Source organism: Parus major, chromosome 3 (genome assembly GCF_001522545.3).
Source record: "Parus major isolate Abel chromosome 3, Parus_major1.1, whole genome shotgun sequence".
Lineage (NCBI taxonomy): Eukaryota > Metazoa > Chordata > Aves > Passeriformes > Paridae > Parus > Parus major.
Window position 1 is genome coordinate 60,195,960 of NC_031770.1, and position 17,326 is coordinate 60,213,285.

A 17,326-nucleotide genomic window follows, 5' to 3' on the forward strand; every position below is an offset into this window, starting at 1 on the left:
CTAGGAAGGTCCTCAGAGTTATGTGGTATCTTCTGTAGGTCCTGCATCAGTCATGTGTCTAGCCATTTATAGCTTACTGGAATTCATGCCACTTGGATTTTTAAGTTTCTGGGATAAAAAAAACCTATGCATTGCATTCTTTTTCACAGTGAAAAATCAGTTTCTTAGTATTTATTTTTTTTCCTTACTACCACTTTTTTTCCCTCCCTTTCCCACTTCCTCCCTTTCTTAGGATCATATATGATAGTGATTTCATCAGACCATGACCCTGGAGAAAAGACTCGACTTCAGCTTCCAACAATGAAAGAAAACGATACTCACTGCATCGACTTCAGCTACCTTCTGTACAGCAAGAATGGAGGAAACCCAGGCACTTTGAACATCCTTGTTAGGGTGAACAAAGGACCACTGGCTAATCCCATCTGGAATGTCACTGGCTCTACTGGCAAAGACTGGCTTCGAGCAGAGTTGGCTGTCAGCACTTTCTGGCCCAATGAGTATCAGGTAAACTTCCAATAAATTCACACCACTTTATATTTACTGCAAAGTCCTATTTACTTTTTGTTGCTTTGATCTATTCTAATGGAGTATTCTCCCAGTGTCCTCAAGTGAAATGTTCCATTCAGTATAAATAATTGTATGGGAATGGATATTTTTTAATAGCAGGTAATTGTCCAAAGTTATCTGTTTTTGTATAATAGGAAAAAAAAATAGCTGGAAAAAAGCCTTGTTAAAAGAAATGGTAAGGTTAAAGTCCAGGAACATCAAAAATTATGAACTCCCAGAAATAAATTGCCTGTGCAACTGTAATTTGTACTTGTCTTCCCTCCTCTTTTGTGTATGCCCGTGTTACCGTGTCTAATTACATGACCGTAAACTGTGTATTTTTCCACATGACATTTGCTTCATTTGCTGTGCAGGCAGAATGGTGCTCACCTAATGAGCAGCTGTTCAGGATGTGTTTTTTTCCTGTTTGCTTGTTATGGGACAAAACCACCTGCAGTGTAGGCCTGTTGTTTGGAGGGAAAAATTGTTTTGTTATTACTAGATGCTGTTATTTGATTTGTTTGATTAACCTGAGAAAGTACCTGCAGCTGTTTTACTCAGTGGGTATTTGGTGTGAAGGATGAATCTCATACATGGGCATTTTTGTTCTGGTGTGTAGGAGTGGGAAGAGTTTGATTACATGTGCTCACCTGAATAGTTACGAGGTATTAATGTGCTTACAGGCCCCTATCTAAATATTCGTCATTAGTGCTCTTGCAAACAGTTTGTATATCCAGAGTATTTATTAAATGAAGGAAAGTGGCTGCTTTATTAATGGTTTTGTTGAATAGTGGTATTGTAGGAATGCATCTTAAAAGTGGTTTTATCTAAAGTTTGTTGCAATTCCCCACCGTCAAAATAACATCCATAAACAAGCTTCAGTGCAAGCAGCGTTACACATGCAGTGAAAATTATGTAATTTACTATCATTTTATGGGTTTTTTTTGGGTTTTGTTTCCCTGGTTTTAATATATTTTTTTTTATAAAGCAATTTCATCTACCAGTGGCATTGAAACTGGGTAAAATTTGATTTAAAGTTCTGAAGCCTAGTTCCAAAAATCTTGGCATTTGAGACGGGAAGGTGTTTTATTAACCCTTTTTATGTTGCTAGAAGGTACCATTTGGTGTCCTTAAACAAACCTCAGGAGGCTTTTATCACAGAACAGTAGTGATCAAGTATAGCAGCATTATATGCAGTAAATCAGGTTTCTATTGACAGATGGCCATGCTTGACAATGAGATTGGTGGTTGGGGCCTTATCTCAGCAGTGTGGCCATTTTTCACTTACGTTATAACCTTCACATTATCTCTCCATAGACTGCTTAAATTCATTCTTTCCCTTGCTTGGTTGTCCAACGGAATATTGAAATCATGTGTAACCCAGTTTATGTTTAAGTTAAACAGAAGCCTGGAAAAGAACTGGAGGACTGCTAATGCAACCTGCTCTGATTTGTGGCCAACTTGCACAATTACTTTTACAAACAGGAGGGGAAATCTGCATGCTATCTATGCACAACTGCTTGTTTACACAAACAGGGTTGGAATTTTTGTGATTTTGGTTTTTTAAGCTCTCAGGGTTCTGGTTCAACATAGTTTTTGATAGATTTTTGTTTTATTTTAGTTTGGGATTTTTTCCTCCTTAGTTTTCAGTTGAGTCATGCTTTGGAATGGATTTTTTTTTTTTTTTTTTTTTTTTTTTATTTTATTTTTCTCATGGGGTACAGTTGTAGATTGTGATTTTGGCATTCTTATCTACCTGTTGGTCAATGAGTTTAGCTAGCACTGAGGAAAATAAGTGCTGGTTTCTATAACAAGATGGAAATGGTTCTTTACCAACCCAGGAATAGGATCCCTGCCTGTACAAGCAAGGACACTGCCAAAGATCACTGCTGACCACAATTGTTTGCATGTACTTTGATGCAATCAAGTCAACTTCACTGCCATTTGCTTCACTTTTAAGTGAGGGAGGAGAGTAGAGATTGTCAGGGGCTGGATAGTACAGGTTGCACTCTAGGGAAGGTGGCTTAGAGGATGGCACCATGGCCACATCAGTTGTAATATCAGTGTTGCACCTTGGCTAATTAGCTCCTAAACAGCATTGCTGTACTCTGCTGTGCTCTGTTGAAACAATACTGCTTCCTATTCCAAACTAGCACAGTGTTTTTACATGTCACTCTAGTTTATTCAGTTTATGCATTTTTAGGTGGTTTTAACACTTCCTTTTACTCACAGGAATATATTATTCAAATAATCCATTTCCTTAACTTTCTTTAACTGCATTCTGCTGGGCAATTATTTATATATTTATTTTCTGACAAAATATAGTACAGTTTATTATAATAGCTTTACTGAATGAAAGTTTTTATCTAGTTTTGTACCCTGTCTCTGCTGGCAGACAGTGGAAGCTTGTAGAAGAGCTCAGGAACAGTATGAGCTCATGGTTGTACCTCGCCCAGAATACACTTCCAGCCTTAAGCATAAATATGGTTCAAAAACTTTGAGCTTAAGAACCTAAGTGGTGCCTTTCTGTATTCCTCATAGTCTGTGTGTGTATATCTATATTATTATTGGTTTTTAATTATTTTTTTTTTTGCAATGGTTTAAGCTGCTAGTGTCTACTGTATATATGACAAGGAATTCTGAGGTAAATTCCATGTTAGGACTGTTCTTGGGGGTTTCTCCAAGGCTGGAGCTTGTAATTCTTCAGTTGTCATGTTTTGCACTTGGGGAGTTTCAGAAGTCCTGTAATGATGCAATCTGTCACCTCTGTCCTGCTAGCAAAGGTATCTGCAACCACTATTCCGCTTGTTTAACATGTGGATAAACTCTCAATGAAAAGAGTTTGATTAGACAATCCCCTGGGATCAAGGTTGATTTGATTTTGATATCATAAACCCTTTTTATCACTCTGTTGGAAGTATACCACCTTTGACCTGCCTCAAGTTTGCTTCAAAGGAAAAATAATTTGGGATTTTTTGTTGTTTAAACTTTGTAACTGACTAGGAGTTTTGTCTCATTGTTTTCTTTGTAGGTTATAACTGTAATTAATTTATTTTAGTTGAGATGTTTATTCCTATTCCTGTCTGGATGAATTGTTTTGTCTAATGCTTCTGTTCCTTTCCCCAAGTTGTCTCCTGCTTTGCACAGTAGGGGTTATCTGACTGCTGAAGACTGTCTCTTTCCTTTCTGCTTCCATCACAGTCATTTCTCTACTTCCCTTGCTACCTCTGTCATCCCTTTTTAGTTTGATTTTGTTTGTGGTTTGTTTGCTTGCTTTTAAACACTTTTCCCCCAAAAGTCCCTGTTTGCTATTTTTGGTATGGTCTCCCCCTCACCCTCATCAAATTTGTTTTGCTTCCACAGCACCACATCTGTGCTCACCCATATATGAGGTCCACTTTGTGATGTGAACCATGGGCTTTTCAGGTTTCATCTTACATATCTGATGTTTATATCAGAAACTGCTAAAGAAACTCTTGACTTGGAACCATAAGTTTCAAACTTGAAAAACACTAATTACTTGGTATCTTTATGGTTCTTTATAAATTCACTATACAGTGACGGTGCTCTGTGGTTTATCTAAGGTGCTGGCTGGGATACTGGCTTCAAAGCAGTGATGTTGCACCTGCAAGTATAGCTACCAAAGTAAAAATACTGAACTGCACTGAGCAAAAGGTCTTTTATCAATACAGAAATACTGCAGGAAAATTCTGGAAAGCCAAATAGTTTTCTTGCAGAATTGTGAATCCTGATTTGGATAATTAATTTGTTCTTTATTATAATACTGATGATTTATAGGATTTGCAAAAATTTAAATCGCTCAAAGATCTTGGAAAATTGCTTTCCTTTATGATCTCAAAAGGTCTTTAAGCTGTAATAGAAGTATAACAGGAGGATGGTAGACTGAAGTAATGGTGTGTACAGTTGGGCCATATGCCACATAAGGTAGGAAACAGATTTTGTGTGAAATATGAGAATTTGTTGCCTTTTTGGATATCAGATCACTATTCTGAACTTGTAGACATGTGAGACTCTAAATAAGCTGCATGCAGAAAAATTTGGGAAGACGGGGCTAGATGTGATTTAGTCATTTGGTATAGATAAGGAAGGAAAGCCACAAGTGAAATGGAAAGTACCTGTAAGAACTGTGTAGAACTAAATTATAGGCTAACTTTAGAAAAAACCCAGCCTCCCAAACTCCAGCTTCCTGTTTATAAGGCCAATGTCCTTTTCTTTCTTATGACTTTACCCTTGAAATACTATCTAACATCAAGAAAGTACAAAAATCTTAAACAAAAATAAAATAAAATAAAAATCAGCACCATTCCAAAGGATTGATATTTTCATAGGCCTTTGTTTAAAATATTTTGGAATACAGAAAGTTACTAATAATAATACCAAAGAGACACTCTATAAATAAAAGTTGGAACTAGTGTAAGGTTAGGTAAGAATGTAATGTGGAAAGTGCTTTATCTGAAAAATTTGAGCAACACTGATAAGCAGCCAACCAGTTAATGTTACAAGTCTCTATTTAAGTCTTGGATGTTCAGCTGTAGGACAGCAAAAATTGTTTGATGGAAATCTGAACATGAGGAGGAGTGCAGGGGCAGAAGAGAGTGGTCTGTAACTGTGTGTGAGAGGAAGTGCTGAAGTAAGCTAAGTGGTCTGGCCTGGGAAAAGACCCAGTTTAGAGGAATGTGAGAGAGTTCTGCAAAGCCCTCACTAATATGAAGGGGAATCCTCTTCCAGTTCAAGACTTAGGGGCCTTTTTGGTCTGGTGGGTAAACCAGACTGAAAAAAGTGAATGGGGGTTGGTCACACTGCAGGCTTTAGATCCATGAATGTACCTGACAGAAACAGCTGTTGTGGATGCCCAGCCCTCTCTACCCCCCAAGTGGATGTGTGCTTAAATTTTACTCTGGATTCCTAAATGAAATTTATTTCTTTTATTCTGTGGTAATTTAAACCAGTTTGGTTATATTTTATGTAAGTTTTTGTCTGGCTGTAGAAATAAGAGCTAACTGTCTGCCACTACTACCCCTACATCCATTTCTCTTGGCTTTTTTCTCCCTACCATTTCCTTTCAATCTCACTTGGGGTAGCACTGTATTTTAGAGATTTTTAAGTTGAAATTTATAATTAAGTCTTTTAAATTCTTCAAAATGCTATGGATTCTCAGAAATAAAGTATTAATTAGAACTTCTTGGATGGGTTATCTTCAGGGTGAAGTGATGGTATTTCATTCTAGCAGAGATATAAAAATTGTTTCCTAAAATGTGTTAGTAAAAGATGGGCTAGCTGTATAATTAAAGAAAACTAAGGTATAGTTATATATAGTTAATAAACTGAGAGCTTTCTTTTTTTTCTTAAACTTGGAACAGCTTGTGTTTGCAGGTAGTATAAGTCACTGAAATGTTCCTTGTGTAGGTGCATCATTCTTTAGCACTCTTTCTGAGGAATAACTCCATTGAGAAGGCTTTGTGGCTTTTAAGAATTTTAGGTGACTGTCAATAAATGATTTTGTTTCTAGCTCATTACTGCACAGTGAAATGGCTTATATATTTGTTTCCTTTTTCTTCCTTCTTTCCTTCATAGTTTTCACCAGATGAAAGCACTTTTAACTGTCTCACTGCTTACTGTTATCTCTAATGTTTGAAAATATCTCCAAAGAGGAATGATGTTGTTTTTTCATCAGAAACACTTTCTAAACCCCTAAGTGTCCTCCTGACTATTACTTGCTAGGCAGCACTTAATCAAAAGACTTCTTCTTTATATAATTAATTGAAGAGTTAGTTAGAGAAAGACTTTTTAAATAACGGACTTTATTATTGCTTTTCCAAGCCTTGCTAGTACAAACACCAGCTTTTTTAACTGCTAGGATAAACATGAATGTGTGCAAGCATATCTGTCACATTTCTGTCTCATTTCTTCCAAGATATTTATTGATTTGGTGAGGACAAAAACGGTGTAATTTCCAATAGAGTGATTACCAGAACCATTTTAATAATTTAGTTCTGCAAATCACAAAGCACTCACGGCTGTCAAAGGACTTGTACAAATGCTGACTTGTTCCAGTATGCTGACTGGGAAATCATATTGCAGGGAGTGAAAGTGAGCACTGCCCAAACAAGCCTCATCACAGCTGAAGTGACAGCATCTAGGTTTTCAGTAACAACATTGGAGACTTCTTGGAAATTATTTCTTCTTGGAGTCGACAAGCAGGCTGTTAATTCAGGTCTGTGGCATTGTTTCAGTAGGGGATGCTCTGCAGGCTGGCCACAATGTGTTTTCTTTCCAACCAGAATTAGCTCATTTCTGGGCACGGGAACTTCCTGAGGGATAAGGGAATGATGGTGGTGGGAAAGAAGATAAATAATGATGATATATGCTGTTGGCCTCTCCCCCAACTATTGTGCTATGTCCTCCTGCCCACCACCTTTGTTGTTTTGTTTTTTTTTTTTTTTTGTTTAAAAACTTTAAAATTGCCTTAAGGTGATGTATATAATAGCTTTCCTAACTTGGTGGGTTTGGCTTTTGTTAGCCTATTTTGATGAGACCTAATTTATTCTGGGGTCTGCTGCATTAAAAAAGGGCCAAGCTGATAAATGAGTATCAAAGAATTTTTGCAATTAAAAATAGCAGAAATTATTGTTAATCAGGTAAAATGTGTCAGCCATGTCTAAGTCAGTGACCCAAACTGTACTTCACCATTGCAAACAATGATGGCTCTGCCTCCACAAAACACCTAGAACTCCATTCCATCAGGGCTGTCAAATAAATTACTTCGGATGCCTTGGTTTTTACAGGCTAGGGAGCTGTAGACCCTGAGCAATTGCTTCTGTTTCTCTATTCTTAGTCCTACAGAAAAACTGAATTCACAGAATTTTGAAGCTAAAGAGTTTGTATTCTGAAAAAATAAATGTCAGCAGTTTACTCCTTCTCTTTGCCTTTGTTTAAAACTTTTCCATGTCTTTTCCACAGCTTTTCTTTGTTTTATTACAATTTGTGAGTAGCTTTCTTTTGTTCTACTGTGCTCTGGATTTCCTGTGCTCTATGTATGATCTGAACTTAAAGGAGGATAGAAATATTACATTTGAAGTACTTGAAGTACTTCAAGAAGTATTGTAAGGAATTGCATAGCTCTACACACAAGGCTCTTCAATTCTCTTGTCATCAAATGTAGTGCCAATGAGGCTGATGAAGATTTTGACCGTTTTCACTGTTCCCTGCAATATAGTGATTATCTTCAGTGTGAAGGGATGAAAATTTAGTAGATGCTTGGTGTTTTGCAAGGCAGCGAAAGATTTGGAAGTTAGTATGCCATATGAATCTGTTTTATGAATTATATTAATAATTACCTAAAAATCTTAAGTGGAACACTACTAGCTGTAAACTCATGAGGACTTACTTTGAGATAAATATGTAATGTTTTTAACCAGTGCTTAATTTCTGGGGAGATAGATGTGACTTTAACCTCAGCACTCTTCCAGGAATCATTCCTTGCATCTGCAAGGTGGTATGCAAATTTTGTATTAACCTTGATTACAAAGATTATGAAAAGCCTGTAGCATTCTCCTCCCTGTCATCCTGCAAACACTGTCAGGCAGTGAAGTGGAAAGCACAGTATTGCTAATCAGCCATCTCGGAGCGCCTGATTCGGTTTTTTATTTTTTTCTGAAATACAAGATTGACTTAAATCACGGTGTGTAAATAAAGAAGTTCTGGATATGGTTACTTTGGTCGACATTATTCTTTTTTAGGATTTTAGTCTGTAGTTGAAAAGCATAATTACTTGTTACATAAGAAGCTCCGATTTTGTCATATTTTTATCAGCTTCTGCAAGATCCTATCCCTTTCTAAGAAAATTTGCGAATATCACACTATCAAGGAGCTGGCAATGATATACTCTTCCACTTGGCTCTTTTATTCACATGAAAAGTGAAATAAATGAAAGAGGATTATGGCAGAAATCAGTAATATATGCTTGAAGTAGATGGTTAAAAGAAAGCAGAAATTGATAATACTTTCATTTCATTATATGGGTTCTCAAAAGATTGAGTAATGAATTGTGCTCTGCTAAGGGTTCTCAGACTACCCCTAAGTGAAAGAGAATAAAAGAAAAAATATAATAGTGCAGTATTGAATCATTATCAGAAAGTTCACTAAAATCTCTGTACTTCAAAATTGGAAACCAATCAGTCTCCAAATTCATGGGCCTTGAAGAGTCAGAGTTTTCAGTTTAAAAGTCTGAACTCATGAATTCAACACTGATAAGATATATTTTTAGGTAATTTTTGCTGTGAAGCATTACATGCTGCCAGTAGTCTGGATTTTCCCTGACCACCCCCAATCCTCAGTGCCTCTTTGGTGTTGTGGTTTAACCCCAGCTGGTGATGAAGCCCCACACAGTCCCTTCCTTACTTCCTTCTACCTCCCTGGTGGGATGGGGAAGAGAACTGGAAGGGCAAAAAGAAGAGAACTTGTACATTGAGCTAAAGACAGGTTAATAGGTAAAGCAAAAAAGCTGTGAGTGCATGTAAAGCAAAACAAGGAGTTAATTCACCATTTCCCATGGGCAGGCAGGTGTTCAGCCATCTCCAAGAGAGCAGGGCTCCATCACATGTAACAGGACTTGGGAAGATAAATGACATCAGTCTGAATGTCCCCTCTTTTTCCTTCTTCTCCCATCTTTGTATGCTGAGTATGATGCCATAGGTGTGGGGTATCCCCTTGGTCACTTGTGTGTGTGGGGAGTCAGCTGTTCTGGCTGTACCCCTTCCCAACCTGTGCACCCCCAGCCCAACCACTGGAGGGGTGCTGTGAGAAGCAGAAAAGGCCTTGGCTCTGTGCAAGCACTGCTCAGCAGTAACTAAAACATCCCTGTGTTATCAACACTTTCCAGCACAAATCCAAAACATGGCCACATGCCAGCTACTGTGAAAAAAAATGGGCTCTACCCCAGCCAAAACTAGTCCAGTTGGAAAAAAAATAATACTGAGAATTATGCAGCTACTTAACTTTCTTTTGTCCTTTCCCGACTTTTGTTATTTAGGGCAAGATGAAATGTTCAAGAAGAATTTTTTGAGCATGTGCACACCGTACTGTAATGTATTGGTTGTTTTGATGGTTTTATTTAAAATATTTTCTCTTTTTCTAATGCTAAATGGTGAACAAGCCTGAGGCTTGGAGTAAAGTCAAAAGGTATTCTTCATCCAGACTAACATGTAATAGGAATCCCATGTTGACTTGGTGATATGACCTCCTCAGAGAGAAATAAGTACCTCATATCTTTATAATTCTCTCTACCCTGCATGTGCTTCTTTTCTGAAGTTTAGACTTTGTCTGAGGTGACATTGGAAAAACAACTGAGATAGTTGCTCTAAAGGAGAAAATAATCAAAATTCAAAGATGGGGGGAAGTGTATCAATTTATTTGCACTAGAATCATATTCTGATCAAATGTACAAGATCCGTGTATTTAAACAAACAAACTGGTACTGAATTTTCTGCTTTGTCCAATAGATAGTACAAAGCATTTTAAAGTCACCCTCACCTTCCTTGCCCCTCTTACCAAAGTGAAACAAATTATAATCCTGTTCTGGAAGTTCTGAAACATCATCTGAAGTAGAACAAATTTCTGACCCTAAGATAATGATGGGAAGTTTGCAAACAGGCAATTGCCCTGTAGGAGGTAGAGCAATGGTACAGGCAGGCAGATAGTTCTCCGGGCTCCAAACCAGGAATGATTGCATTGGTGTCTTTACAGACACATTATTTTCTTCTTAGAGAGTTCTTCCCATTCTTCCTAGTCAGTTATGGAGCTCCTTCACTATTTTCTTTGCATGCCTTTATGTGCAATTCCGAGAAGATTTAAAGAATTGGTATAAAACTTTTTGGACTGGATTCTTTCAGCGAAGTACCTAGATTACCTAAAAGTACAACCTAAGCTGTTTTTCCCTGCTGTTTTTTGGTTTAATTATTTTAGTTTTTGGTGACCTCAGTGTCTTTTGAAGCCTTTTATATGTCATCCATGAGACTTTGTCATGTACTATTCATTTGCTGGAGTGGGTCCTATAGCTAGAAAACTGTGGTTTTGTTGATGTATGTCCATTACTGCAACTCTCCTTCTGTCACAGACAAACAACAGCAAATGGAAGCCCAACAGTGCTGTTAGTGCTGGACAACTGTGAGGCAGAGCAAAGACATGTTTTTCATGCTCATGGAATGTACAGATTGTGTGGGCTCCCCTGCTAATGCAGAGCAGAGGAGTTTTATGGGGTGTTTGCAGCAACACAACTGCAGTTGTGTGAACATCATATTTACTGGAACATACATATTTGTATATTTACTGGGGGTGGTTGTGTGTGCCTGTTTGGTGCTCATTTGTGACTTACCTTTAGAAATTTCGTAATGTAGATTTTTAGTCTAGAGTCAGCTTTTTGGCTTGGGTTATATTTTTGCCATAGTTGTCAATTTTGCTGTCTTTGCTATGTCCTCCAGGCAATGAATGTATCTCACAGGTTGTGCATTATTTGATAGACTGTGTCTGTTGGAAGAAAATAACTCTCACCTGCAAGTAGTAGTAGCAGTTTGCTGCTATTTATGGAATTAAATTACTTACAAGCAAGGAAAGCATATTTGTTCAATGTGAATGATTATGATAAGCCTTTAAAAAAATTAAATGACACAAGTCTGGTTATTCTAGTCATCCTAGTGCATTGTTGAGTTACTGAAAGAGAGATCAAATATTAGGGAATTTCTAGTAGCACTCAATTGGTGGTGGCCTTAAGGCACGAGACAGAACAAGAGAATTTTGTAACTCAGTGGTGATATGGGTTTCTGAGGGTATGTATCATCCTGCCACTGATTTTTGTGGATGGAATAAGAAACAGCAGTTGTGCCAGATTCAGCAGCAGACACCTAAAGGATCTGCTTGCTTAGGGCATTTCCAGTGCACCTTGCAAGCCATAGAAAACAAGGAGAATGGAATGAGTTCCAATGAGCTTCAGTAGTAAAACACTTTTTATCTAGTGTATGTGGCCGCCCTTTGGGCGTGCATTATGCTCCTGTTGTGTGACTTTGGTTGGACCAGACTAGTTTCAGGTATTGCAGCTGACTGGTTCACTTCACAAGTAGATTTAATCTGAAAATGTAAAAAAGCCCCCAAGAAACACCCAAACAGTTCAAATACGAAAGTCTTCTGTCTTTGTGGACTTGTAGGTAGGAATGGGAAAGATATCCTTCTTTTTGACTGATTTTTTTTTCTTTTTACTTTGTGAGAATTTAAAGACACACATGCTCAGGTCCACACTCTCTCAAGTGAGTTGATCCCCAGCTTCTCTTGGCTTTTCCACCATGTTTAAGGGATAACTGTAAACTTTCAAACCCCTGTAAATGAATTAAGAAACAGTTACAACCTGTATAGTCTGTCTTTTTCCCCCCCTTTCTTTTCTGTTACTTTTTGTATTCAAAAAGTGCTTTGTTGTGTGTCTGTGCTGGCAATTGATTCTCTCCTTCAGAGGGTTAGTGGTTAAAAGAAAATCAGCCACTGATATGGCTGAATTGCCATTTTTAACTTTGATGAATTGAACATTGGTATTTCTCTAATTCTGTTCCCCTTCTGCTGCACCCACAGCTGCAGGCAAGGGGGCTGCAATGAATACTGGTTCTTCCCTGTTGCTGTCCATCTTTGAACTTTCCCAGCTTCTGTCCCTGGATGGGGTGTAGAGGAAGTTGGTGTTGGTCTTGCCTCTGCACTGCCACAGGTCCTACCCTGCTGTGAAATTGCTTCCAGAGTGCCCAGGTTTCTCTTTTGATAGGGTGAATATGTGCTGTCCTTGATACAGTACATCTTGTATTTGTAAGGAACACACAAACATAAACCCCACCATGTTGGTTTGGTTGGTTGGTTGGTTGGTTTTTGCTTGCTTTTGTTATTTTTGTTTTAATACCTAAAATAATAATTATTAATGGTAAATAATAATACCACCACCAAAAAAATCAGCCTTAACCAAACCCTTCCATAATGGTTAGCCAAGGGGATGACAGGTTCTTGTTACTATTTTTCTATTTTTTTTTATTTTTTTTTTAAATGGAAAACCTAAATGCAGAGTTACAATATGTTTTTTTTGTGTGAGAGACAAAAACCTTTCACATTGATCCAAATTTATTTCCTATATGAACTGGGCTTTTCAACTATTCGTAATGTACTGAAAGTTGTGATAAATTTTCAAAATATGATTATGCTTTTTTGATACATGTTAAAATATCAAGCATCTTGCAGAGCACTTCCAGGTTGCTAAACAATGTTTTCTGTCATAGCCAGAAGATCAGTTGTTCTTTGTGTGACTTAACAGAGAAATCAGAACAAAGCCAAGATTTGTTTGGTTGGCACATTTCTCTTTTAACTAAAAATGATACGTATGATGGGATTTGTGTGTATATGAGCAAGCGTTTGCATGTGCCTAGGTTTTTTTACTTTTGTTTTTATAAGGATAAAATGAGGTAAAAATGAGCCTGAAAGTAAAGCCTTATCTTTGTCCCTGCATTTAATTATGAGGTCTTAACAGCATATATTTGAACAATGAAATGGAAATTAGCAGCAGCTGTCTGGTTTTTCCAAAAAGAGCTGGAACATCAGATGTACTTATCTTGGTAGCATTGAATTCAGTTTGAATTACACTTCTGGGTGTTGATTTACTACTATTTGTCCAAAGTATAATGTGTAGCATAACCAATATTTTTCAAAATGCTATGCAAGTAGTTTCAGTTTTGTTTGTCTTATTTCAGAAATCCTACTGAAATGGAACATGGCATGCATTTTAATGTATTATTTGTTTACATATGTTGGATAAATGTGGCATAGCACGTTGAAACAGAAAAATGTGTTAAGTGGGTATTTTGTCACAACAAAACACTTAAATCAGACACAAGCTTTCTTTGGCTGTAGCTTTACAGAACCATTGGTTAGGTTCAACACATTTGAATAAAGAGCTGCAACCCAAATTAAAAAGGCTCTTCCCCTCTCTCCCTTTTTTCCCTTTTTTTATTCCTTCTAAAATTATAACAGTAAACCTTTAATTTTTCTGGAATTCTCCCCACCCCTGCCCCCTATTATTTTCTTCCCCTTTTTCTGACCCTTGTCAAGGGTATTTTGTGTGATAGTACTGAAAAGCGTGGCTGCTTCAGAGCCTTGTCATCAGCGATCAGATCTGCAATGGCAAAGTCTGCTGAAATACAGGTGCCTTCACTTCTGAAGTTAGAGAGAGTTTCATTTTGAGCAAGTGTTATGTCTTATTCTGAAAAAGAAGCAACAGGATCGGTAGCAGAGGCAATAAATTTAGTTTATTTTACAGATATTCTTAATAATCATGTAGAGGGTTATAATTTCACTCAGAAGTAAAGTCATTACAGGAGTAAGTAATTTTATTCTCCATCTTAGATTGTTAATTAAATTGGTAAAACTAGTTTCTCCATTTTAAAATCCAGAATAGTCCAGCAGGTCTACTGTAAAGTTAAAACTGGTTATGCAAGTCCTGTGTATGGCTGGGATTCAATAGCAGTTTCCTTGCTGTGAAAGACCTTCAACCCAAACTCTGCAGAAAGCACCTTGGTAACTAATGTATTCCAAATTCTTGTACTTTTTCAACAATCATTTCTGACAAGTTTGAGGGAAGACTACTTTAGTTTGGGCCATGATGGGAGCAAAGCATAGCACATGAAAAAATAAGTTAATTGTGTTATTTTGCAAATGCAGCCTTCTTGATGCAATTTAACTTCTTTTCTGAGGAGGTTCATGCTGCATCAGTAAAAAAATTAAATAAATTACATACTAAAATATTGCAAGCTCTGCAAAGAAAAGCCTAACCACACCACACAGCAAAAAAGTCTTTGCATTCTGGGCTGGTAAGTAGTTTAAGTCTGCTGAAGAGTGTGATGCTTCCCTGCTGGGTGTAGTGGGCAGGATTGCATAGCCAGAGCAGGAGGGGATGCAGGGGAGTGGCTTGGGGATCAGGTGGCTCATACACTTTTTAGCCTATGGGTCAGCACGGCGCTGCTTTTGATGGTGAGACCTCTGTCTGCTTAACCTGGGTTGTGTCAAAATTACCTGGGACTTCTACCTTGATGCTGCACTCAGCAAAACAGTCCTTATTGATTTTTTGGGAAACAAAAGGCTGTATTTCCATTTAAGATGGGGTAGGTGGTTTTCTCAGGGCTGTCTGGAACAAAAGCTTGTTCCAGTGCTCTTTGGAGACTTGGCTTTACTTTAGGCAGGTTCGTAGCCTTTGTGTTTGGGAAAGGAGGTCTCTAAACCCATGGCAAATACAAAATACCTGTAGGGCTTTTTTTTTTTTTTTTTTTTTTCAGACATCTGTAGCTGATCACGAAAGGGTAAATTGCAGGGAAAGCTCCAAATGCAGAGCACTAGCTGCTGGAGCAGTCAGCACCAGAGGGTAAAGGTGGGAAGGACAATGGAAAGTTGCAGCTTGAGCTGCAACTTCTTGGAACTCAGTACAAGGCAAAAGATCATTCTGGAGGCATCATTTTAAGGGCCAGTTGCCTCTGGAGAACAGTGAATTCCAGGAGTATTTCTAGGGAGAGTTCATTTTTGCCAAAAAATATTAATGATTAAATATTTGCTTTCAGAAAATACATGTCCAAGTAAGAATAGAATCTGCTTCCATAAGTGTAATCAACAGGTTTAGTGTGCTTATTTGCAAAACAAAACAAAATCCAAAGTAATTAATTTCTTTTGAAAATGGACAAAAAAAATATCAAGTGCAGTTTTAGTAAAAATGTAAAACCAAATCAATTTCAAACCATATAAACTGTGAACTATAGTAATTGTAGTATTGTTTGGTCGAGTCAATTAATTCCAGAGTGAGAATTGGGCTAGATACTTGATGCCTCCAAAGATCACACAGAGGAGGAGTGCAGCTGCAAATGAAACTCATTTGTGTAGAAGCTCCAAGCTGAAATTGCTTTTTTCCCTAGTACTTCTCTGAAAGTGCTAGATGAAGCTAAATGTGAACAACTGAAAAATGATCCAGGAAAATTTGTCAATCACAGAAACGGGACCTTTGATTTTTCCATTGGTATCATTCATATAGTTTCAAATCAGATTCGTTTATTAAAGAAAATGACACATTTTGTGTTTACACTAAAATGTGGTTTCATTTGACTGCTTCACTTTTATCAGTTCAGTTACTGTAATTTCAAATGTAGTAATTTTTCATGGTGTACAAAGAAGCCTTATAGCAGATCTTAATTGCTTTTCTAAATTCTTCAATTCCATGTAAATATTGTGAATTTGAGGTGATAAATAATTTATACCCATGTTATTTAATGTTGAAGTTTCTACAGGTATGTCCTCCTCTAGTTCAGAGTGATGATATTTAATATATAATTAAAATTCAACATTTAGAGCCATAGGAGTAGCTGTATTTCTGCTCTAATATAGTTACAAGGTTAAATTTGCTATGTAGAGAATAGGAATAAAATTGGTTGCAAAACTGATAAAGATTACCTGCAGAAATATGCTAAGTATTCAGGAAAGAATATTTTCTAGAGGGTTTTTTTTTTTTGTATACAGTTTATAAAAACTGCTAAATAAGTCTGTATTCAAGATGCTACTGTGGTATAAAATTTTTCAAGAAGGGATTGATATTCTTCTGAAATTCTCCAAGGGTTTTTTTTTTTTATTTCAGCTAGGGTTCACACACCCTAGCTGAAATAAAACTTGGATCTGTAGGTTTTACTGGTAAATCCAGATGTGGTTATTCATGGGCTTTAATATGGTTTTACTTATTGTTGTTTCTCTTGGTAGCTAATGTAAGCTTTGATTTTCTTAGTATTAAGATGATGTATCAGGTGGTTGCCATTGGAGGCAAGGTCCCCACATAAAGGTGGGAACAGTGTTTCCTCTTTACTTGCTCTTATTACTGTGGCAGATAGCAGTAATTAAAGGCAACTTTAAATATGGTGTTTTACTTTCTCCTTCAGGTTTTCTTTCCCAAGCCAATTAGAATGAAAAATGCCCCTCTATGCTCCATCCCCTGATTGTGTGTTGCTGTGTTATCCCTTCATTTCCACCAAGTTCTTTGGTAGCTTCATATAGGCAGCATAAAGCACCAAATTACCTAAGAGTCAATCCTCTGGCAGCTTTTTTTCTACCTTGTCTTCCATCATCATCTTCTACCTAATTTGCAAATTCCTATTACAGCATTCAGCATTTTAATTTTATAAATGAATCTTTGCTATTTTTCTCGAAGGAATAGTTTACTTCCTCATGGTTGTTTCCTTTCCAGTAAATGAGTTGTTGGTATTGTGCTGGCTGTTAGCTGCCTTTGCTAAGGATGGCAGATATTGAGCCGACGTGTTAAGGCATGGTGCAGGCCAAGGGAAACACTGGTCCTGAAAACAAGTAACAACTCAGTTTGAACATGAATTTCTCTGTCTCTTCTGATTAGCGGCAGCATCTCAGGACATGCACTTCCTGAAGTGGAACGTAAACAGTTTTTAAGAACTGGTCCTTGATAACTGATACAGATATTTTGTGCACCACTAATCTTTGTCATGTTTTGCAGGCATGTATCCATCACTGAAATCAGCCTGTTTTGGGTTCTGGTAACACACATTCAGTATCTATGGCAGCTCTAGGTTGTCAGTGTTACACAGGAGAGAGGCTGAAGTCTGTTAACTGAGCAGTTCACTATAGTTAAAGATGACTTGCATGGAGTGTGTTTAAAATAGTCTACTGGTTCATTCCCAGTGAAATCAAA

The 17,326-nt window shown here is 37.3% G+C and overlaps 1 protein-coding gene across 14 annotated transcripts in view; it reads left to right on the plus strand.

The window, feature by feature from the left end:
• PTPRK (protein tyrosine phosphatase receptor type K) overlaps nt 1-17,326 on the plus strand; it is a 382,222-nt gene that overhangs the window by 129,411 nt on the left and 235,485 nt on the right. For all 14 annotated transcript variants that reach the window (XM_015622199.2, XM_015622202.2, XM_015622201.2 and 11 more), the window contains exon 3: nt 233-504. In XM_015622199.2, the coding sequence (XP_015477685.1) occupies nt 233-504 (272 nt within the window). The remainder of the gene's footprint in view (nt 1-232; nt 505-17,326) is intronic.